Here is a 25,800-nt window from a genome sequence, read left to right on the forward strand (position 1 = left end):
CACTTCTCCTGGGGGAAAAATACCATTTTGCTACCATTAACAAGATCTAACCTCATTTATATGGGACTAGACACAAGGCTCATGCATGCACATAGTAGTACTCTTCACTACCCACATCCAGCATCAGCCATCCTTTCCACCTCGTCTGTATCCTAAGACATGTATATCCCAAGAAGAGGAGACAGTGAATTCACTTGCATGTTTATTAGTGAGTTTTGAATTATATATACTGAGTACTTACTAGTCTGAAGCATATTGGAAAACCAAATAACACAAAGTATTTCTAGTTTGGGTTGCAAGGCAGCTACTATATTAAACAGTTATTACATGCAACAGTAAAAAGTAGGATTGGCTTTCTGCATGCCCAAGTGAAAGCTATGGGAGCACAAAGAAGAGACAGATCTGGCCTGGGTTAGCTCTGCAGAAGGTACGGTGATAGTTGAGTCTGGGAGATTGGGGAAAATGTGGCAAGTAAGATATTGGAACTGATCCTGGTAGGCTGTCAAGAAGTTAGCCTGGATTGTGTGGACAGGACTTTCCAGAAATGAATAAAAGATACAGTTTGCTGAAGAGAAGAGCAACAGCAGACCTTAGCAGACCTCAATGGCAGGAAATATCTGCAATGCATCCTAGAGTTAATGAGAACCATTTGGAGACGATGATCAGAGGAAAACTAAAAAACAGAAATTAAAACTGAAAAAAAAAACGCAAAAAATGATACTTATAAGCTATTTTGCCTGCCTGTGGTGTGGAATCAAATTACATATAAATTTGAATCTAGAGGCTAGAAGGTCAGCTGGAAGACCTGGGACCCAAGGTGAACAGTCAGTAGCAATAGAAATACAAAGAAGGAAACAAATGTAAGTAATTTAAAAGAAAAATTAAATTGTACCAATTAAAAATAGGAAGACAAAGGAAAAGGAGCAAAATTCGAATGTTTATGAAGTAGTTCAAGAAAAGACTTTAGAAAGAAAAAAGAAAGAAAAGGAGGAAGACCTCATGAGATGCTCTGGCAGAGGAAGTTGCAGTACGTGTTGAAGGCAAAGTAGTGCAAGTGACTGGGATTTCGAGGACCCTGGCACTAGGTCATGGGAAGGTGAGGGAGTCCTGACTTGGTCTCATATTGAGGACTCATCAGAGCAAGGAAAGGATCATTTTTGATCCCTTAGCAAACTAAATCCCAAAGCAAAATCCTAGCCCAAATTATTTGCTTGGAACAAAGAGAAAAAAAAAAAAAAAACTGATACTGGATGAAAAAGAGACCATATTCCATTTAATAATAATAATAATAAACAATAATGGAACTGCCTTACTACTTTGCATAGACTATCTCAGGGATATAAGGCTGATGAAGGAGGACACTTGAATTGTCTCTGAAAAGAACGGTGTCCTGCTCTCTAAGGATTCAGTAGCTAAGGGCTAGTCCCTCCAGTGGGATTCTTTCCTGGTATATTTGCATTTCACAAACCAATTTTGCTCATTCAATTCTGATAGAGAACTCTGCCTGGTTAATTGTGGGTGGTCTGTTTGTTTGTTTGGATTTTTGTATTTTTAACCTAGCTGCTTGTTCAAAGGACTTATTTTGCTTCTAATTATCTTACATCTTTTAAAATTACTTCAAAATATTTATCTATCTTCCAATATTTAACTTTGTAAATACATGGAGAAAAACACAAACCAAAGCTACAACTGTACTAGCATAGAGGCCTTTCCAGAATCCTTCAGTCTACATTTTACCACAAACATTCTTTTTTTTTTTTTTAAACAGTCTATCCTTTTTGGAAATACAACTTAACAAAATTTGTGCTAATAGTTTTATTTGTTTGCTGCTAAGTCACTTCAGTCGTGTCCGACTCTGGGCGATCCCATAGACAGCCTCCTACCACTCTCCTCTGTTCCTGGGATTCTCCAGGCAAGAACACTGGAGTGGGTTGCCATTTCCTTCTCCAATGCATGAAAGTGAAAAGTGAAAGTGAAGTCGTTCAGTCATGTCCGACTCTTAGCGACCTCATGGTCTGCAGCCCACCAGGCTCCTCTGTCCATGGGATTTTCCAGGCAAGAGTACTGGAGTGGGGTGCCATTGCCTTCTCCGTTTATTTGTTTAATGGCATTCTTTTTACTCACTGTGAGGTTCAGAAAGGAAGGTTTCGGTCTGACTTTTTCCAACAATGTGACACAGACCCCCAACTACCAGGAACTGATAGTGGGCCCATAACTTATGTTCATGGAATAAGTTCATGGAATAATGTTCATGGAATAAGTCAATGACTGAGTTAAGATGATGGTCTCTGCTCTGAAAAGGAAACTCAATATCTTTTTGTTTATGGACTAGTGAGTTGCAATCCTTTTGAGTGCCTGAAAATAGTAGTCCAATTCTAGTCACAGATCACTGTAACTAGAAATGAAGGAAATGTTTCTTCTTTTCTGAGGTCTTATTCCAAATCACTGGTCTTAATGAAATCATAAACCACATACTTCCAACCCTGTCACAGAATTTTTTTTTTTAATCTCTTTTTTAGGACAACCCAGAGATTCAATGTGGTCATATTAACAACACAGAAACTTAAATAAGACATCATAGTACAATATTGGCTTGGGAAAAAAATTCCTTCAGGTTTTTCCATAAACATCTTAAGAAAAAATCTGAACAAACATTTTGGCCAACCCAATAATTTATTGCAGTTTCTTGTACAGGCCAGTCTCTGGAATAATATTGATCATATTAATTCATATTCTTCTAAGCAGGAATTCAATAGAGTTCTCCATAATGATGGTTTGATTTTTTCCATTATCAAAAAACAGAGGCAAAAGCAGCAAAACCCCTGTGATGCTCTTCGTATAAAAGACAGATTCCCATGCTCAGCTGAGTCAGGCAACACTCAGTTTGTGCTTCAATCCTTTATGAGCAAAATATCTGTCTCATTCACAGAATTTACCAAGCATGTCTCTTTAATGAAGCACAAGCCATGTTTTTTTTTTTTTTTTGGTTTTTTTTTTTTTTTTGGTATCCATAACAGAATGTCAACTTTGATCAGGGTCTAGGCCTACTCAACACATTTTTTTAAATGCAAATCTAATCAAGTCACTCATCTGCTCAAAGCCCCATCATTGTTTCTCATTGTTATTGGAAGTCCTAAATCTTTAATGAGATGCCGTGTGACCTGCTGCCTGTTTTTAGCCTTTTTTTGACACTGCTCACCCCTTACTCAAAGCATTCCTGCTAGCCTTGCTCATATCTTTTAATATGCCAAGCCTCTCTCTTCCTCTGGCTTTCACTCAGACTTCTCTCTCGGCCTCAAACTTGGCCTCCTCCACTCCATGACCACATCAGATGAGCACTTATTGACTCTTCAGATACACTTTAAATTTGTTTAATAAATATTTTCTGAGAAAATACCATGTGTCAGGGATTAAAACGGGATCCCCAGGTGGCTCACTGGGTAAAAAATCCACCTGCAACACAGGAGACACAGGAGACGTAGGTTCGATCTATGGATCAGGAAGATCCCCTGAAGGGGGTCATGGCAGTCCACTCCAGTATTCTTGCCTGGAAAGTCCCAAGGACAGAGGAGCAAAGGGTTGGACATGACTGAAACAACTGAGTACACAGCACATGGGGACTAAAAGTAGCCTAAAGAGATTTCAGAGTGCCAGAGAGTAATAAAATTTTAAAATTCAAATATAAATAGGAAGTAATTGGGTATGGGCTTCCCTATTAGCTCAGTCAGTAAAGAATCTGTCTGCAGTGCAGGAGACCCAGATTCGACCCCTGGGTCAGGAAGATCCCCTGGGGAGGGAAAAGGCTACCCACTTTAGTATTCTTGACTGGAAAATCCCACGGACAGAGGAGCCTGGTGGGCTACAGCCCATGTGGTCACAAGAGTCAGACATGACTTAGTGACTGTTTCATTCATTCACTCAGTTGGGTATGACTGATCAATGCAATAGAGAGAATTTTCAAAAGTACGTGACTTGTAACTTGGTGACTCTTTGTAGACTGGATAAATGTGGACAGTCTCTCCAAGAAGAAGACATTTTAAACCAAATCAGAAGAATAAGTAACTGGCCCCATAAAGATCTGATGCAGGGGGAACAGCAAGTATAATATCCCTAAAATGGGAATGAGTTTGGTGTGTAGGAAGAACAAAATGTGGCTGGCATAGAGAGGAAGAGCATTTTGAGACAAATTAAGGGATACATGTACAAGAAGTACAGATACTAAGTGATACAAGTCCTTCTTCACACAGGGTTCTGTGAGACAGAGCAGAGACAGAGTTTGGATTCTATTCTCAGTGAACAGTGGGGAAGCCAGTGGAGGGTATTAAGCAGAAAAGTGAGCTGGTATAATTTATGGCTTAAAAAGATAATATAATTTTGCTGTGTGGAGAATGGATTATAGGTAGGGAGCAAAAGTGAAAGAGATAAATAATATAAGAGTCTCAAGGAGAACTGGCTTAGTTTGGCAAAGGGAGAAATGGAAAGGAGACAGATCCAGGATATATGTTGGAACAAGTCACTGAGAGAAGCTGATGAATTGGAGGTTCAGCCTAAAGAAAAGACAAATTGGAAAAAGTCTGCAGAAGTTTTCTTTGCTTGTCCAGATGGATGGCATTACCAATGCCATCAGTGGGGGTTGTGCTCAAGAGAAGACCATCTGGGCTAGAATCCTGGTTCTACCACTTAACACTCTTTGATCTGCATGAGTATGAACTAGTTACTTAAGCTCTCTACTCATTTTTTTCTTCATTTATAAAATCAGGAAAATAACAATCCTACCTCATAAGGTTATTATGGGAATTTAATAATCCAATCCTTGGATTCTCCAATGGGGAGCCAAAAAAAAAAAAGTGATCTATGCAAACTGCCCAAAATAGCTTTTGGAATTTCTCAATGAATGTGACTGTGATTGTTATTACTGTTGCTGCAATAATTACTATAATCTAGATGCAGAAGACAAATATGCAGACCTGAGAAAATCAACATATTTCAGCTATTAAGTTGGAGATTTTCATTAATCATTAGAGATGTCAGTAGGTGGAAGTACATAAATCTGATGCTTTGAGGAACAGTCAGTCCTAAAGATGCAGTTTGGAAGTCACTATTTATAGGTGGTATTTAGAACCCTAAGAAACACCTGGAGTAACAGGAAAATTTGGCCTTGGAGTATGGAATGAAGCAGGGCAAAGGCTAATAGAATTTTGCCAAGAGAACGCACTGGTCATAGCAAATACCCTCTTCCAACAACACAAGAGAAGACTCTACACATGGACATCACCAGATGGTCAACATTGAAATCAGACTGATTAATTTCTTTGCAGCCAAAGATGGAGAAGCTATATACAGTCAGCAAAAACAAGACCAGGAGCTGACTGTGGCTCAAATCATGAACACCTTATTGCCAAATTCAGACTTAAATTGAAGAAAGTGGAGAAAACCACTAGACCATTCAGGTATGACCTAAATCAAATCCCTTATGACTATACAGTGGAAGGGAGAAATAGATTTAAGGGACTAGATCTGATAGACAGAGTGCCTGATGAAGTATGGATGGAGGTTCGTGACATTGTACAGGAGACAGGAATCAAGATCACCCTCGAGAAAGATAAATGCAAAAAAGCAAAACGGCTGTCTGAGGAGGCCTCAGGGAGTTGGTGATGGACAGGGAGGCCTGGCGTGCTGAGATTCATGGGGTCACAAAGAGTCGGACACCTCTGAGCAACTGAACTGAACTGAACTGAGAACCATAAATAAATTCTCCTATGGATACATGGTAAGGAAGGGAGCCAACACATCTGCGTAGCGGCACTTCGATATTTAGGTATCAGGGTAAGAAAGAACAAAAGGAGCTGAGAAGGAGCAGATAGTTAGGCAGGAGGAAATCCTGGCATCAGCAAACAAACAAGCATACACGCAAGGGACTAGTAACTGTGTCCTGTGCTATGGAGAGATGAGATAAGGTAAGAACAGAGAAGTGACCAATGGAATTGACAATCTGAAAAGCTCCTATCTATCTACAGTTTCTTTTTTTCCAAAAGACAAACAATATCTCTATTCCAGGAGATCATTTAAGCACTCAAACTAAAATTGATCACCATCCAGCCCCTATTAAACCTCAGTTAACACAACTGGTATTTGAGAGAAGAAATCTATGGACCAAGTTAACTATCATTGCTTTATATTGGTTTTTAGTTCTAGTCTATTAAATGTGAAACCACCAAATGTCTTACTTGAACTGCATTTGGTTAGTTCTTTGCTAAAATGACACTATAAATGTTGTGGACATTCATCAATGTGTCTTTGGCTTTTACAGAGGGTTAGTATATAAACATGTGCTGAGAATATTTCTATATCTTCTAATGGCATAAAGACTATCACAGGATTTCTATTTTTTTATTTTTAGTATTCCAAATACATACAACTCATGATAAATTTCTCTGTAGTATACTGTGAAAAAAAGTCTGTGTATTTTTCTGATATACACGTTTCCTTTATCTCATAATAACAATTATGAGATTCAATCCATTATCCTTTTTACTTTGCCTCTAAGAAATTGGGATACATATTTATGTTCAATTCCAGTATATTTTCAAAGCCTAAATTTCTGAATCTTTCTCTATAATCTATGCATTCATATTCCATATGGTTTTATCAACCTATGTACATGTGTGTGTCACAAGTCACTTCCAATTTTTTGAAGCAGAAAGAGTATAAACAAATACAAATAAAAAGATTGTCTTTCTCTCTTCATTTAATCCCATCCTTCACGGTTTTGCTCAAATACTACCAAGTCCATGAAAACATCTCTGACTCTTCAAGGACAGATTGATTCCCTCTTCCACCTACTAATAACACATTTGGATGACAGGGTGATATTAGTATCATAATATATAATATTTGATTATATTATATATATATATCTCTCTCAAATATAAGGTCATATTTAGAGTTTGTTTCTTTCAGGCTTCAGAGCCAAAGAAATTTGAAAAATGCAAAAAATAATGACAAAACATTGAGTCACTTAAATGAATATATTTTTCTTTTTAAATCATGATCATTACCTAAACTTTAGCAAATCTGATAAACTTCTCTGAGTCAAATAAGAATCTCATCACTGTATCATGTTGATCCATCTGATATTCTATGTTTTCTTTCTCTGTTGTTCTGATTTTTTATATATCAAGTGACCATGTACATACAAATCAATTAATAAATACATATTATTATAAAATATGAAGTAGAATATCAATATTCTTTATTGATTGCCTATTTCCTCCCTCGATTAGACTGAAAACTCTTTAAAGATAAGGATTGTACTATTCTTATATTTATACGTCTTAGAAGATATACAGTATTAGAAACAAGTGTTATATATTTGATGACCGACAACTCCAAATTTAAATTTATTTCTTTCATTTGTCTCATAATATTTGAAGCATTATTATTGTATAGACATTATACTTATAAGAATTAACAGGTCTCACAACAATAGAATAAATATCAATTTAGGTGTTCATTAAAATTTATATTCAGTAATGTTAATAAAAGTTTGTTTTAGATGGCTTAGCCTTATATGACATTATGCTGTTGCTGCTGCTAAGTCGATTCATTCATGTCTGACTCTGTGCCACCCCAGAGACGGCAGCCCACCAGCTTCCCCGTCCCCGGGATTCTCCAGGCAAGAACACTGGAGTGGGTTGCCATTTCCTTCTCCAATGCATGAAAGTGAAATGTGAAAGGGAAGTCGCTCAGTCATATCCCACTCTTAGCGACCCCATGGACTGCAGCCCACCTGACTTCTCCATTCATGGGATTTTCCAGGCAAGAGTACTGGAGTGGGGTGCCATTGCCTTCTCCACATGACATTATAAAGTTAGCTAAATATAATTCTTCAAACATAACTGGTAAATGAACTAGCACTTAATTATTTTTTCCATAGATGGGTAGTAGAGACATTAGATTACTAAGCAAAATATTTAATTAGACCCTTTACTAAGAAGTTGCCAAATGTCCAGAATTATCAGTAGCTCTGAAATATTTAAGAGAATTTTTTTCTAAAATAAATCACATGTGTTTGAATTATGAATGCATAATTGCCTCTAAAATATCCATATCAAAATAAAACTATCTTATTATATTTCCATCAAATAAAAATTTTATGTTTATCTAAGATCTCCACAGAGATAATTTTTAAACTTTTTTTCTCTAAAAAACAATAAATTTATTCTAAATTTAGAGAGGGGGTTGAAACACATTTTTAACACTAAATTAGTGAATGTATGCTTCCATTTTTAAGATCTGAAAATATATTTGGATGGTTTCTATTTTCAAAAATGTTTATTGCATATCTCCTCTTAATACAGAAGAATTTATTTCATATTCCCTTTCAATGCTTGTCCATAAGTACATATACTTATCCTATGTAAAATAAAAAATTATTTAATACTACTTTCCTCTCTTAAGACCACTTACCCAAAGCATTTCTCACTGTTTCCAACATTATAATTTTTATTCTGATTTTTTAACCATATACTATTGATAGAACACTAAAAATATCTATTAATAATTATTTTAAAAACATTTTAAAGAGTAATTTATATAATATATATTAGATAACAGAGGACAAAGAGTTAAAATAAGGACAAAGAACGTATACAACTAAAGTCTAAATTTTTACTAAAAGAATGTGACAGTGAATAACATATAGTTGTGGAGAACTTTAAGAGAACCTGAGGAACTAGGTTAGCAGGCAGAATCCTCTATACTCTAGCCATTTTTTTTCCTTCAACCTTATTACAGTTCTTTTATCACCACCAATATAGCATTTCCAATGCAATGATAGAGATAGTCTGCATTACCATTTCGAAGGAAACCAGGACAGGGTCTTGGTTGGGAAACAATGCTATCACTGGAGGTATTTTTTTTCCATTTATGCTAATTCTACTTTGCAACAAACAAAATATATATATATTTTAATATAAAATACTTTAAACTGTGAACTTGGCTGCTAGATATCTGTATGAAATTTTTGACTGAAACATTATCACATTTTACTTATTGCTAAAACAAACTTGTAATAGTTTTCCTCTGGGATGGCAAATTCAAAGCAAAACTAATTACATTACCTGTTTCAGTCAACTTGATATGTTTTGTCAATCACCTGAGATCAAGTCTCATAGTTAACCAATTTATACATTGGACCCCAAAATTCATTTCCATAACACCAAAACATTCAAATCAAAACACAGCTCAGGATATACTCTGACATGTGATCAAATCTTATTTTCTACTGAAAGTCCAAAATTCTCCCAAGAGCCAACTAAATAGCAATACTTTTGGATACCACACCCAAGAAAACTTGGCTTACCTTGTTACTGTTAGACCAAGTATTAACTACAACTAAAACCCTACAGTCTTTACTCTTGCAGTCCCCCTGGTACATCGGCTGTTGTTCTAGTTGTGGTATAACACACGCAAAGTGTGCTGAAACAAATATTTTGATAATTTATTCTTCATGAATTAATTCACTTAAATACTTTTTCTAAGGCCCAACACATATTTTAGGAAGTCACCAGAAAATATCGGCTCTAGAGGTAAGGTTCCAAAACACCCCTAAAAATGTTTCACTAACAAAGTTTAGTACTTTATGGTGTAAGGGCAGATAAACATTAGGGTATGATGTCTCTTAGAGGAACAAAGGAGCCCACTAAAGTTTAAATCCTAAATGTAGCAGAGCCAGAGCAAATATTTAACACTGGAAAAATTATCCATTATCAACCCCAACACTGCCTGCCATTATACAGATGAAGTTCTTCATTTTTTAACTGGTGAATCTTTTGGCCTGAAATCCAATCATTTAGAATACTCATTTAAAGAGGATACAAAGATCAAAGTCACGTCTTTATCAGTTCCAAATAAATTTTTAAAAATGGGCGAAACTTGTACTAGCATAACAGCACAAGTTACTCTATGAGATCTTATGTGAGTATAACCAATCATAGGCAACATGATGTATGGCCAAAAGACTTTTTAAAATAAAATCACTGTATATAACTATGCAGATCTTCAATCCTTGAAAACACTATTACCATAATTTGGCATCTAATTTTGAATTTTCAGTTGGAAAACTAGTCACTGCATCAAGATTTTCAATTTAATAAATTTAGAAAAATATAAGAATAATAAACATTAAAAACAATTTAGCTATAAACAGTGCCATAATTAAAGTTACATGCATTAAAGATAGTGAAGATTCTCACATTCAAATCTTGTCTAACAAACCAATGACAACACTAGGATATTTAAGATTAATTTGAGAAGATTATTATTAACATCTCTTTATATACCTTCTAACATGGAGAGTTTTCATTGGTGTGAGGTCATTCACCCCTATGTAGTGAAATTATAAGAACATCTGAACCAATGCATGATTATACATGATGGGTACTTGAACTGATGTGTATTTGAACAATGCTACAGAAATATTTTACACCTACATTGCTAGAGTGTATCTATTATATTATCCACCATATTCCAAATTCAAAACTGCACACTAGAAAAAGATCAAGTCTCACTTTGCTTTGCTAACACATCCCCTTCCCCAAAACACACAACCTTGATTGACAAAATTATTCCTTTTTATATTTTAAGATTGGCATAAACACAGAACTAGGATTACATAGAAGGGATTAGAATAATAATAACTAACACTGATGAGAAAAAGAAACTGATTCTCAATGTGGCTAAAATAAATGATATTAACAATTATTGTGAAGGAGAATATAATTCAAACTTGTTTTTCAAAATGTTTCAGAGTAAAGAATGAGTGTAGTATCTCTTTATGCCCAAGTAACATAAATTATAACTTCTAAGTGCATAGTAAGAGATAGGACTTTGATCAATTAAGATTTAAAAAACAACTTCTTGTAATAATTGTACTGTTAGCAAGTATTTTTAAAACACCACAGATAGAGGAGTTTTATTAAATGATACAGATTTTTTTACTCCTTAAATTGTGATAATACTGTAAAAAAATAAACTTATACAAGTAGAATAGCAAGTTTATACCTATTTCAGAGTACTTGATAATTTATTTTAAATAATAACACTGCTCTATACTTTTCTTCAAAAAACAAAAGATCTACAGTTTGATTTTGTTTCACATGCATATACATTATTGAACACACTGACACTTTGTGAAATCAATGTATGTTTTGCAAATCAAATAATTCAACAAATGACATCTAAACAAAATATTTCTAATTACATGTGATAAGCTAAAAACAAACCAACACAGCAAAGGCAATCATTTCCCAAAGCTAGTCCATACACATATTCTTGAAGAGAATATAAACTAGTTTCTACGTTCCTGGCAAACCTCAGCCAATTTTATAGCATTGTAAAAAAGAAATGCAGAAGAGAGAAAAATCTGCCCAGAGACTAATTCTTCTTAAGAAAGGCCCTGCCATTGCTGCTTTTCACATTTCTATACAGCCAAGCTAAGAAGAGCATTCTTCAACAATGTGAATAATGTCATTACCTTTTATCATTAAATATCAAAACTAACCATAGCTGTCTTTTGTCAAGTAATTTATGAATATTTATAGAATTAACTGAAAATATAAAAAATTTTGCTTCAAAATCAGCAAACATAGAACAATGAGTGAAAGGAAGCAAAGCAAAAAAAAAAACAAGTCAAAACAAAATTATCACATCTTCATGGAATGATGCTGAAAAAAAAACAGAAACTTCTTACCGAGTACCCCAAGTCGATAGTTGACTGTGATGACGATCACATTGCCATAACTTGCCAAGACACTCCCATCATATAAATTTCCAGTCCCTTCCATATATGAGCCACCATGGATGTATACCATCACTGGTTTGGGACCCCCACTGTCCCGAATATCTGAAAAACAAATGATTGGCAACTGTTCTTATCCTCTACATGCATAATGAAGCAGAGAATATATTTTCCAATTTAGAAACAAGAGGGCATGATTTTAAAATAATTCTTTAAATTGTTGTCTTCGTTAAAGTGTTTCTTAAGCAACTTGTATTAAGATCTATTGCTGAAAAAAGCAATGAATATTTGTTGTTTTCTTTCTAAAATTTTGTTAAATATTATAAAACTGAATTACAAAATTTGGGATAATTGCAAGTAGGTGTGAATTTCAGTGCTATTTTTAATTGATTTCTGATGTGACTAGTATTGAAATAATAGAATGATAATGATTCTTAAAACTTCTTTTAACAATTGTTTAGACCGCCTTTGGAATTTATGAGCTAAAAACTAAGGACAATGCTATCACTGCTATTATGAATAAAACACTCTTTTACCCATCTTAATTAATGTAAAGATTCATATTGAATGCATCATAATTACACTGAATAACTTATGCTCCAATTTGAGAACATAATTATAACATTATATTTTACAGAATTTGAAAGAAGTATCATTTAACTATTCAAGTACTATCAGATGAATTGCAGGCAATAGAGTGCAAAAATCTATATTTTTATCTTTGTTGCATTTAGGGGACTTTCATTCAAATGATATTTTTCAGTTCCATTCAAGTCATCTGTTCATTCAAATTACCCTTATCCTTTGAAAGAAGAAAACTGACTGACACTTTGACTCTCTGATTTTGTCATGTAGACATTAGAGAAAATACAGCTAAGTTCAAGTGAACAATTCTAAAGTTTAGAGTGATGTTGAAGTGATTTATACAGTTCTAAATTTTAATCAAATATATTTGCTTTTCTAAGATACTTTACCATGATTATGTAGCTTTCAACAGGGTCTAGAAATAATATATAAGGGAAACACTGGATAATTTTAAATGGTAAAAAATGTACTAATTTCTAGAGACAAAAAATGCCAAACTGTATATTGGTTAATATTGAAAGTGAAGTCACTCAACCGTGTCTGATCAATGGACTGTAGCCCACCAAGCTCCTTCGTCCATGTGATTTTTCAGGCAAGAATACTGGAGTGGGTTGCCATTTTCTTCTCCAGGGCATCTTCTTGACCCAGGGATCAAACTCGGGTCTCCTGCATTGTAGGCAGACTCTTTACCATCTGAGCAACCAGGGACCGCATACTGGTTAACAAGGTTTTAACTGTTATATAAATTGAAATATTATATGTGTACATATATCTGTATGATTATCAATATGTACATACTTGAAACAGCATTATATAATAGCCCATGATCTCTTCTACCCACAATTGAAACCAAATTATACCAAGTGTGTAATCTTCCTTTTTTAATGTTAATAGTAATAAAGTATCATTTAATTGGCTTTGTTTCTTTGCTTTTGACATATTTTATCAAACAAATCCCCTACATCATAACAATTGAGGTTTCAGCTTTCAGAATAGACTAATATGATACAAACTCATTGAAAAAACTAGTGATAATTTAGAGGCTGCTTTACATTGTTGTTTTAAAAAAAATAAGGTGACAAGTAGAAATGTGTCAATTTTTCTACTATAATAATGTTTTTTCAATGAAAATCATTGTAAAATCAGGAATTGTAGCTCAACTTCTTAGTCCAGATTTTCAAGTTGGAGAAATAGCTAATTGCAGAATTTAGAGACATTTCTAAATGTCTAGTTTAAATTTGACTTAATATCTAGTATCAGTGTGAGTTTACCATACTCTCTCCTCCCCACAAATGTGTACTTGAGAAGTGTCTTTAAGTGGTGAGAGGAGGATACTCTGACATAAAAACCATCTACTAGACACACCCTACATTTAGTGAAAAAACCTAAATGTATTTTCTCCTTAAATCCATGAGAGGGAAATCATATTCACTCATTTGTAAGACTTGGGGGGCTCATAGAGATGTTAGGCTTATAGAAAGAAACAATTCTGAAATTGTCAAACTCTCCTCCTTAAATGCCTGTTCACTGCACACAGTTTTAGCTTATTTTTCTAGTATGTCTGGCACCGAAGAAGCAATAATAAATTATTAAATGAAAATCATTAACTGACTATTCACAGCAGACACTGTACTTTGCTAATTGTATGCTTGGAGGTAGCACAGAGGGAGGCTGTTTCAGAATTCTTCTTTAATTAAAATTACATAGAATTACAAAGCACCAACTGTGAACAGTAATGAAATCTTGGTAGAACCATTCTGTTCACCTGGAAAACAATATAGGCACACATTGAGAAGACCTGCCACATCTTATACACCTAATATAGCAGAATGGAGTAGACAGTGCCAGAATACACTGAAAATATGACAATAGATTCTAGGAGGGATTCTAAGTGGCATCTCTCTAGTTTTCTTTGAAAATTAGACTTGAAAGGATTACTGATTGATTGGGCTGATTTTAATTTCCAATTTGTCTTTCCAAACTTCTCAATGATTTCAACTTTGCTTAAGTACTTGAATGTGTCCAGCAGCACTTTTCCAGAAAGTTCTATAAAATTCTAATGCTGTGTTCTAAACAATATTTATTTTTGCTTGAAGTAACCCTGAAGTTAATGCTAGGTAGTATATTAATCACCAACATAGGCAACACTCTTGTACATAAAAACTCAATACTGCTAATAATAAGTTTGGGAAATGCCATATTACATTCCCATACTACAGAACAATTGCTAACTTTTGATAGTGCTTTATCAGAGTGGCTCACCTTTAGTGGCTCATTAAAAACTTTACTTTTGATAGCATTTTATCATAGGGTCCATCTTAGATTTTACTTTTCTTCATAGTCTACAGGTCTTTTCTGATGTAAATATAAATAGTAAATTGTTCAACTATAATAAAAATAACAACATAACAATAAAGGTAGACAGTTTAATATAAATATAAATTTTGATTTTATAAAGAACTAGACTCTATAAATGAAATTGATATACCAGACAACCTACTATTGAATACTATCAACTAATGCCACCATTTTAATAATAAAATTTGGAATAGCCACGTGGTCTTGAGTGCAAATATATCAGGTGTAATAATTTATAATGAATTTATTAGAGCCATATTGTCCCTCTACTTTGTCTCATATGTTCCCTTAGAAATTAAATGCATTTCACCTAAGATATCTGACTTTGCCTGAACAGCTGCTACTGACCTCACTAAAATCAAAAGAATACTCTCAGAGACTAAAACACTAGGTCAGGTTTAGTAAAACTACAAATATTCCTAAAGTATGCTTATATTTTCTGTTATTTACAATGTCTTAAAGTTTTGCTAAGCATCTAGGTCTTTGAACTAAGGGAGAAGAAATACTATACACTACTGATTATTTTTATTCTAAAATTTTTACAGTTAAAAATTTTTTTTCAAGTTATAAACGAATAAACTGGAAACTGAGTAGGTATCTTGATTTCAAATTTTAGTAACTATTTTATCTTTTTGATAAATCAAAAATTTAAGCCAATGTAGCAAGTGCCAATAGCTCTAGAGCAGTCAATTGGGATTTATTCTTGCCTGACAACCAATATTTGAAGTCATAATTCCCTTTAACAGTCCTGGTGAATAATTATTAGTCACATAAGTACTTGAACATGTTTACTGGTTTCTTTTTTCTTAAAGGATTCATGAAGTTTTTAATTGCCCATAATTTAGAATTTGGGGGCATCTAACGCAAAGAGTCTGACACGACTGAGCGACTAAACTGAATGAATTTAACATTGGGGGTATTGCCTGAATCAAATCTTTCCCTGATACCTTTAAAGACATTTCAAGAAATTTTTTGCCCTCTACTCATTTGATGAACCTCAATTATTATTCAAAGGTTTTTATCCTGGAGGGTATTTGAATTTATCCTTATCTGCTAAACAATTACCCAAACAACACAGAGGAATAAGAACTTGGATTGATTTCTTGGACTCTACACTTATGAGTCTTTAAAAATATTTACTGATTTGGTAACTCTTAGGATAACTGGCTTAATACTCAACCTAAATACTACCTGCCAATTTAAGTTGGGGTTTAGGATATTTTTAATGCCTATTTGAAAATGTTAAGTATGCTTCAAATTATGTCTATGAGATATACTTACATTTACAGGGCTTAGTTCACTGTGGTTGTTCAGAGGTATCACTTGTAAACATGTAAATATCTTACTTGATGCTGTTTTACCAAAAGCAAAAAAAAAGTAGCACATAAAATCAGCCATCAAAATATGTTTTTAAATGGGATATGATATAAACAAACATTGTGAGTATTCTGGGAAAATTTGGAATTACAAAGTTACATCAAGGTCCCCAAGTGTAAGCTGTTTTCATAGAGCACTAGGAACAACAACCCACGTCCTCAAGGTGAATAAATATCTTTGATGTTTTAATTCTTCAGATTTCCAACAGGGTTTAAAAAAATCACAATTTGTATTTTGATATTATAAATTTATCTTTAGCTATTTAGCATTAAAAATGACAATCTTGGGCAGCTATAAAGACTTATTTCAAGTATAATGACTGTGTTGTATTTAACATTTAACCCACTGGTGATATTCATGGCAAATGAATATTTAATCAAATGTCATAAATTTCATTTAATCAAAATAATTCTTAAATTTTATAAAAACGTTAACATCTAATAAATTTTTTAAACATTTAATAATTTGTTTCTATAATTTTCTATTCTGAAGTAGTTTATTAAATGTATATATCTTAATGAAAAAATCTCAATTGTTTAGTAAGAACACATTCATAGTTGTTCCTTATGGAACTAGCACTTCTGCTGGCCTGTGTGTGGATTATCTTGTTTTGGAAAATCTTTCTTACCACATTATTGTTTTCATGAGATTTAATTTCCAAGGTTCTGGGAATTATTTTTAAACCTAGGATTATATTAGTCATTTCTATAAGAATCATAACTAGGGTGGCATTAAAAAAATTAATTGGAGGCAAAATCATAACTAGGGTGGCATTAAAATAAAAAAACTAATTGGAGGCAAATGAACTGAAAGACTCAATGGGCCTCTCTAGACACTCCATTTAATACCAGGTAAAGGTACATAATGGAATGAGAGATCTCAAATCAATCTAGTGAGTACTTACATGTACAGAGTATATCAGAATTGTAAGTCATAAGAAAATTGGAAAGAGAAAATAATTTTGATATTAGTATAGTATGAAGACATTATTACTTATAGTTAGCAATAATCTGAAATTCAGAATATTTTACTTGCCCATCTTCAAATTATGTGCCTTTGATATTAAAAGATATTCATTTAATCTTCTCAGAGTTCTTAAGTGGTTAAGTAAGGTTTACTACAATTATCTAAATAGGTGTATGCCTTTTACATCCATATCATTTTATTATTGATGTAATATTTAAGCACATAAACACAAAACAGTATTTTTTTAACCTAAATTATATTGCTCAAGAAACACTTTATATCAGCTTTTAGCTTGTCCTTCACGTTATTAGGTGTGTTTTTTTTTTAAACAAATATAAAATGTCAAAATGAAACATTTTGTATTGGGTAAAATATTTACATAGATTAGAAAACATGCAAAAGGCGTACAAAGAGACTACAGGGAAGAGATTGTTAGTTCAAAGAATATGGACAAGTTTCAGTCAAAATGTGGAATGAAACATATCAAAAGTCAGTTCAAGAAAACAACAACAAAAAATGCCCCTCTTTTTAAAACGTTGTAATGGTTGGCATCAAAATCAAAATTTAACATTCTTTTTTAAAAAATTAAAAATGTATATTCATATGTAACAACAAGCAAGAAGACAAAACACATCAAAAACGGGAATTAAAAACAACTCTTCAAAAAAAGACAAGAAGCAAAAAAATAGAAAAGGGTGGAAAAAGTGATTGAGGCCCTTGTCATGCAAATAGATTGGGTGGAGAAAAATACCTTCATCTTCAGCACCGTCATTATCACCTAAATCATCTGTCTGTTTCTTTGTAAGGGGACCTAGGATTGAGAACGGAGAAATGGAGGGGAAAAAAAAAAAGACAATTCAAGAATAAACAAGACTGAGGGGAAAAAATAAGTGCAAATACTAAAATTCTCAAGGACTATTTCCAAAAAGCATGGGGGAGTGATTATATCAAAGTTGGTTATCTATTTTGTTAAAAAAAAAAAAAAAATTCCCTTTCCCCAAAATATCTCAAATTTGGCTTGTGAATATATCCAGCATAAAAAATACATATGGTTTGAAAGTCACATCATAAGCAAAGGAAATGATTTTTTTTAATACCAACTGCATACAAAAAAAGTAAACAGTTTTATTAGCTGAAAGAATTTAATTTATTCAGTGTCTTTTCTAATTTGAATTGGTGACAACAACAAAGAAAGTAGGCCAAACTCATTCATTAATTTGGGACAATATAATACCATTAGGGAAAACAGAGATATAAAAATTTTTAGGGTTTTTTCTTTTCTTTTCTTTTTCTTCTGTTTTATTGTAAAAGCATTAACACTTAGGTTTTACGCATTTTTATGTCACACATTTTTCAAAACTGTGATTTTTTTTAAAATTACTTGTCATTACACAAATATTTCCCCATGTGTTTTGATTAAAAAGTAGCCGTGGATTTAAAACCTTTGCAACTTGCACAAATGTATGAATAAATAATCTCATCGTTTGGTAGAACAAAGGTACCACTGTAGAAGTCAGTGTTCGTAATTAAGGCAGTTACAGAGTCAGGGCTTATATTTCATAATCAGTTTAGAAATATAACGAATTATGCCCTAGTGCAATTTCATGCCCAGTGTAGTTATTTATAATGGGTCATGTTTTAGGATAATAATTGTATTAAAATACTGTGAATGTTTAATAAATGTTTTATTATTCTTAACAATATTAATTTGCTAAGAATAAAGTAGGACACCAAAGGGGAAGTCAAAGACCATATGAAAGTAATTTTAAGCATCACATAATTGACATATTCAGCACACAAAAAAGCATGTGAAGCCCTACATTTCTTTTTGTTTCCACAACCATTTAATTTGGTTGTGGCATTAATATGGCATTTCATAATCCTCATGCAAAAAGCAATCATTACAAACACATAACACCCAAGTTAAAAGACAGCCAACCACATAACCATAAGCAAGAGAATTTTGTCATGCATAAAATAACAGCTATAGAAAAAGGAAGGAAAAAAAGAGGACTGAACACCATATGTCGATTTTAATAATATAAATAGTAAAGAAGCAGGCATTAATTCTAAGCACACTTGATAGGAAGGGACTGTTAAACATTTTGAGAAAGATTTCTAAGTCTTTTCAGCGATTACCATGTATTGTTTGTAATTCAAAACTACATTTAATATCACAGCCTTCAGAGAATAAAAAACACCATCCCAGGAAACGGAAAAAAATGAGACATATATAAGTATCATCAGCTCAGGGGGACAGCCTTGAAAAATACGAATAACTGACAAAGATCAAAAATTGGAAATAGAGAAATTGATGATGTAACAGAAGGGACCCATTGATAACTCAATTGTAATGTCATGGTTTCAAGGCCATTCCCAATACAGAGGAGCTCTACAAAGTAGATTAAATGGTAAATTTCATAGTCCTGCAAGTAATCATTCCACTGAGAAGAAAAACTAGATGAAAGCAATAGTTTACAATTAGCACTCCTTTGCAAGTTCACAGAAATCAAAGTTTCTTGAATATAACCCTGTTTAAATGAAGACAGTGTCCTCAGTATTATATGATGTTCATGCAACAATGTTGCTGCATTTCTGAAAAATAGAAAAACATTCATTTCGATTTTAAAATTACTGTATCAGAACTATATTTGAAATATTGAATATCTTACACCATGTAAAATATTAGACTTAGAAATATGTTGAACACTTCTGTAATTACCTAAAGGAATAAATTAATAAACCTCAACAAATATATTTTCTTGCATTTCTATTTTCAAGGACACCATATAAAAATTATGGTTTTATTTACCAGTTAACAACACAGATTAAAGTACAGGATAGTTTCTTATTGATGCCAAAATACATCTGTTTTCCAATTTTAGCTAAATTACTTAATTTGCTTAACTCTTGGCTATATTAGGAAACCTTTAATGTAAGTTTGTTTTGAGGTGGAATGTGGCCAGGGTAGTTCTCAGGTTGTGCTAGAGCAGCACTTTGTTACATGGAAGACAGGTTTCATAAGCAGCCTTTGAATCCAGCTAGTCAAGTGTAACTGAGAAGGCAATGGCACCCCACTCCAGTACTCTTGCCTGAAAAATTCCATGGACGGAGGAGCCTGGTAGGCTGCAGTCCATGGGGTCGCTAAGAGTTGGAAACGACTGAGCGACTTCACTTTCACTTTTCTTTTTTTTTTTTCCCTTCTTTTTTTTTTTAAATTTTATTTTATTTTTAAACTTTACATAATTGTATTAGTTTTGCCAAATATCAAAATGAATCTGCCACAGGTATACATGTGTTCCCCATCCTGAACCCTCCTCCCTCCTCCCTCCTCCCTCCCTATACCATCCCTCTGGGTCATCCCAGTGCACTAGCCCCAAGCATCCAGTATCGTGCATCGAACCTGGACTGGCAACTCGTTTCATACATGATATTTTACATGTTTCAATGCCATTCTCCCAAATCTTCCCACCCTCTCCCTCTCCCACAGAGTCCATAAGACTGTTCTATACATCAGTGTCTCTTTTGCTGTCTCGTATACAGGGTTATTGTTACCATCTTTCTAAATTCCATATATATGCGTTAGTATACTGTATTGGTGTTTTTCTTTCTGGCTTACTTCACTTTCATGCATTGGAGGAGGAAACGGCAACCCACTCCAGTATTCTTGCCTGGAGAATCCCAGGGACAGAGGAGCCTAGTGGGCTGCCATCTATGGGGTCGCACAGAGTTGGACACGACTGAAGCGACTTAGCAGTAGCAGCAATGTGAGCTCAAATTTTTCTTTGCTAAATTGTTATTTCATTAATTTTTGGAGACAAACGTAAACCCTATCACAATTACATTAAGTGTGTGGCTCTATATCTCTCTTGGAAGATATCTTTCTTTCCCTTCTTAGGGTGCCCAAGGCAATTTACATGATTTGGGAAATCATTCAGGTTCTACAGCCAAGAGTCAGTAGTTTTAATACTTTACACACACACAAAATTGTTAGCTCTTGGTCTAAATGAAATAAGATAGCAAAAAAATTTTATTAACACAATATCTCCCAGTTGTCTGCATGGCGAACATAGTTCTCAGTTGCTATCTGCCTCTGGGTCTATATTAGTAGATATACCAGGGAAATGATACTATGTCTGTGGGAGAACTTTTCCACACAGGGCATGGCTGAACCAGCTTTGTGCTACATTATTTATAATCGCTTTTCATATTCAGAAAGTTGCAATGATCTTAACTGATGTGAGATAATGATTACAAACATACATGGAACATCTTTTACTGTGGCAAATCTGAAGGGTTAGAAACATACAGATACTGCTTCAGCATCATGAACAGACGAGGGCATCATTATTCAAAGGAAGTGTTAAGCCACTTTCTCAACTAAAGAATTCCATTTACTGAATACTATTTGAGAAAAAAGAAAGTGAACTCACTCAGTCGTGTCCAACTCTTTGAGACCCCATGGACTGTAGCCTACCATGCTCCTCTGTCCATGGAATTTCCCAGGCGAGAGTACTGGAGTGGGTTGCCATTTCCTTCTCCAGGGTATCTGCCTGACCCAGGGATCAAAGCCGGGTCTCCCACATTGCAAGCAGATGCTTTGCCATCAGAGCCACCAGGGAAACCCTGGTGAATACTATTTAGTAGGTTTTATTTAAAATTTTCTTGTTGGATATTAAATTGTTTCCACATTGCGGATTTCAGTAGCATTTTAGATTTTAGTGGGTCAAGTACAGTTGGGTTTTCTTAACATCAAGAATTTTTTACATATCTGATTTTTTGAAGGGTACCTGGGAAGAAGGGCTGATAATTTTCCAGCAAGAAAAAAAAAAAGGATTATAAAAAGAAAGAAAACAGATTTCCTTTATCTTATGTGCCTAAAGGCACTGAGAACAAATATCTGAGAGGTTTTGGGTTGCAAACTGAGAAACTAGAGTAAATATGTTTATGGATTATAGAAATATCTCTACATGATCTCAAGATTCATCATTCCCAAGCTGGAAAGAAAACCATTTCCTTGATCTCTCTTCTTTCTAGAATATTAGCAACTCTGTCTCACTTTTCCTTTATTTCAATCTGTTGCTGTTGATGTAATTACTGATGCTTAAAAATTTTAAGTAGAAATATTTTAAGGGGTAATTGTCATTCATTTTCTAACAAAAACAGGCAACCACTATTTAGAGACCATGCATTCCAGCAAGTTGATCACCATGATTTCCTCAAAGGGCAAAACATTTACTGTTCATCATAAATAACAATCATTATCAACATTCCAACCACAGCTTATGCTTCTTTTAAACTACAAATAGTGCATCTTCAAAACCAGCAGTTTAAATGGGCATCTTAAATCACCAAAGTATAAAGGAAATGAGTCCTCTAAAACCTGAGTGTGGAAGTGATTTATTCTATATTGAAACTCCATAGGGTCTGTCCTCCTTGAGGAACTCACTCATAACTCTTATGAGAGTTAATAGGAAAGCAGATCGCATGTCTTTTAGAAATGAAGTGAGAGTAATTACTATATTTTATATCTCCCACAGCCAATAAATAGATTCAGCAATGAAACAATAGGACTAAGAAAGGTACAGGAACTTCTAACCATGAACTTTGAACTCATTTAAATCCAAAATAGTTCCTTTTCCATTAACGTAAGTATAATTCAAAGTATCATCCTTTACAAAAGATGCATGATGCATTCTTACATTTCAGAATCTGACCACAGTGCCTTTTATATTTTGAAAAAGGAATAAAAATATCAGCATTTCTCTGTAGTTAACTGTAGAATAATTATGAGCACCGAAATAATTACTATCCACCCACATTAAAGCTGCTTTTTATCATTCCCTTTGATGAAGGTCTAATATACTTTAAGTCTCAAATACATTAGAACTGATTATAAATTCCTTCATTACAGGTTCAATTCAGCAGAAATTATTCATACTTTGTGTCACACATATCTGCAAAAAAAGGCAAGTAGGTTGAGGGTATCACTAGCTTCTGATTCAGAAAGCTGTCCATGAGAAATGTGTCCTTCCTAAGAGAATACGTGTGGAAATTTTAGAATTATTGAGAGCTCCTGGCTCCAGCGAGTCCCATCATCATGGAGATGGAGAACCCTGGCTAAAGACACTGCTGTACTCTTTCCCCACCCTCTTTACCCAACAGCCTTTGAGGTACACTGACTGTAAAAGATTCCTAAAGCAGTTTCCACAGAATGGGAAAATCTAAGAACGTAGTCATTGTTGTTTTGGAGCCACTGGAAGCTGGCTAAATCTTTTCAGGGATGTTGTTAGGACAAATTTATTTACAAAACTAAGATCAAGGATGTAAAAATCTAACTATGTCTGAAGAATATATGGAGGACAACACTAGACTTCAATACATTTTAAATAAAAACAAGTATATTATTATATCTGATTTTTTCCAAATTGATAAACATTTAAATACAATGACTTTAAAAATCAAATATCACAACAATTGGTGTCATTGAAAAGGTATTAAATTTTACCCACTGAAATTTATTCTATTTAATATAACTGCAATATATATCTCTTAAGAATGTAGAAATGCGGGAAAGTAATTGACTTGGAATAATACTCATTAATTTACTAACACTATACTACTTAAAGTTATCACTCTTCTTAAACAATCGATTATATGAACATGTATCAAAATATTATACCAAAAATATTTTCCTGAAAAATTTTCAATTAAAAAATATTTTTGAATAATGCCATAAATCCACATTATGATAAAATTAAAATGTAATGCAAACAGCTGTAATGAGATACTAGAAGCAAACTTTGGAACAACTGATAGTTTTCAAAGAATCCATCTATTGTGCAAATTTTGATAGCACTAATATGCCATTCATGACGTTTCAGTATCCTTTAGGTAAGCTGACTGTTTATGGTAGTGGTTCATATGTACACATGCTATGGAAATTGATTTCCAAGGTTATGAAAGCAGTAGCATTCTCTATATTTACCCTTGTGTTTGAAGAAATTGCCAATATGAACACAAAACATATTCCCTCAGACAGTTCTTTAGGGAAGAATACAGATGAAAACATGATGTTTGGGGAAAAAAGAGACACTGTTGTTAGAATCCAGAAACAGAGGAAGAACAATTTTGGTCCCAGAGTGTTCTAAATAGTGTTCTTAGTGTTTTAAATAACACTGAACTGAAGAAGTACTTATTTATATTTATATGAAAAGTGAGTTTTTTCTTCATAAAATTACTTTGACTGTAACACTTTAAAGTCAAAAGCAATCCTGTCTAAAATAAAAATGATAAGATCTGGGAGAAAATTTTTAACTAGATAAAAAGTAAACTAGGTTAACCCCTAATCTGAGCATCACCAAATTTATACATGCTCATTTTATTTTTTAACACTATATTTGTTTGATTTAAAAAAAAAATGCACATGCAATATTGCATAGCTTGAAGAATGTCAGAATAATGTTCCTTTCCCATCTGGGACAATGTGGCTGTCTGCTATATAAACCCTTCAGTACTTTGTGAGGATACATTCTGTACTGCCCTAGCTTTCCACATATTATCCAGAGATGTACTTGGAGTATGATGAGGATACAAGTGCCATCAGATGCTCAGAGATATCTCAACTTGGCTAGATGATTGGGATGGCATCAATAGTCCAACTTCCCTCTCATGGCTGCCAATATTCAGTCATTGAACAAATGTTTAATATATTATGTTCCGTCCTCTAGATATACGGTGGGCAAAAAAGCAAGACATTTGCCCTTATGAAAATTCCTTTTGTGGAGAAAGAAACACTGAACAAATAATCACACACATAAGTGCATATTCAAAAACTGTGTTAAGGATATTAAGTCTTGATGTTACCAGATGTTATACAAAGGGATCTGGTTGAGCCCAGGCAGTTTTCACTGAATAAGTGCAGTGTAGCCTGATTACTGAAGGATAAGTGAGTACTAAGCAGGAGAAAAAGCTGCAAATGGGTAAGTAGTGTGGGAAGATGTTCGACAGAAAAATATAGCACATGCAAAGTCTTAAAATGAGAAGGAAACTGAAGGTCAGTGTGGCTGCCAACTATGGTGTAGAACAGAGTAGTGAGTGATGACAATGAAGAGACAGACAGGCATCATTCCGAGCATGCAGCTCTTTCAGCCTGGGGAATTTTTTTCTTAATCCTAAAAGCAACATGAAGCCATTTAAAAGATTTAAGCACAAACTGATAAACTCTGCTCTATTTGAATCTTAAACAGAAAATCAGAAAGAGGCAAAGTCATTCTAATAAATATGACAGAGGAAACTTTATATAGGTTTTGGATTATATTTTTTATCAGACAAAAGTAGCTATATGTCACCAAAAAATGAAATCTAAGATACTAGCATATCTGAGATTTTATAAATATTTTAAAGCTTTCTATTAAATCCATACATGGATTTATTTTGCCTGAAACTCAACACACAGAAAATTAATATATCCTAATTATTCTTATATTCATAGAAAAATATAGCCCACAAGCTTATTCCTTTTTGGAGATTTCATTCCCATCTCAGTATATCAGGATGGCCAGCATGTCTACCTCAAAGTCAGTTTTAACTCCTATCATAGGTTTTGCTTTTTCTTTGTTTCTAAACTATAAATCTAGAAATAGTCTTGAACCATTCCTTCTTCCTCCCTTTTGCCTTAATCAGACTTCATTAATTTTTCCAGAGAAATTTTG

The 25,800-nt window shown here is 33.7% G+C and overlaps 1 protein-coding gene across 7 annotated transcripts in view; it reads right to left on the bottom strand.

Annotated features, from left to right (window-relative positions):
- Nucleotides 1-25,800, bottom strand: part of NLGN1 (neuroligin 1) — a 957,229-nt gene that overhangs the window by 506,564 nt on the left and 424,865 nt on the right. For 4 of the 7 annotated variants that reach the window (XM_024989875.2, XM_024989874.2, XM_059884956.1 and 1 more), the window contains exons 3-4: nt 17,838-17,897; nt 11,753-11,905 (exon numbers count right to left, since the gene is read on the bottom strand). In XM_024989875.2, coding sequence (XP_024845643.1) covers nt 11,753-11,905; nt 17,838-17,897 — 213 coding nt within the window. The remainder of the gene's footprint in view (nt 1-11,752; nt 11,906-17,837; nt 17,898-25,800) is intronic. The other 3 variants (XM_024989880.2, XM_024989878.2, NM_001205973.2) reach the window with 1 other exon arrangement.

Source organism: Bos taurus, chromosome 1 (assembly GCF_002263795.3).
Source record: "Bos taurus isolate L1 Dominette 01449 registration number 42190680 breed Hereford chromosome 1, ARS-UCD2.0, whole genome shotgun sequence".
Lineage (NCBI taxonomy): Eukaryota > Metazoa > Chordata > Mammalia > Artiodactyla > Bovidae > Bos > Bos taurus.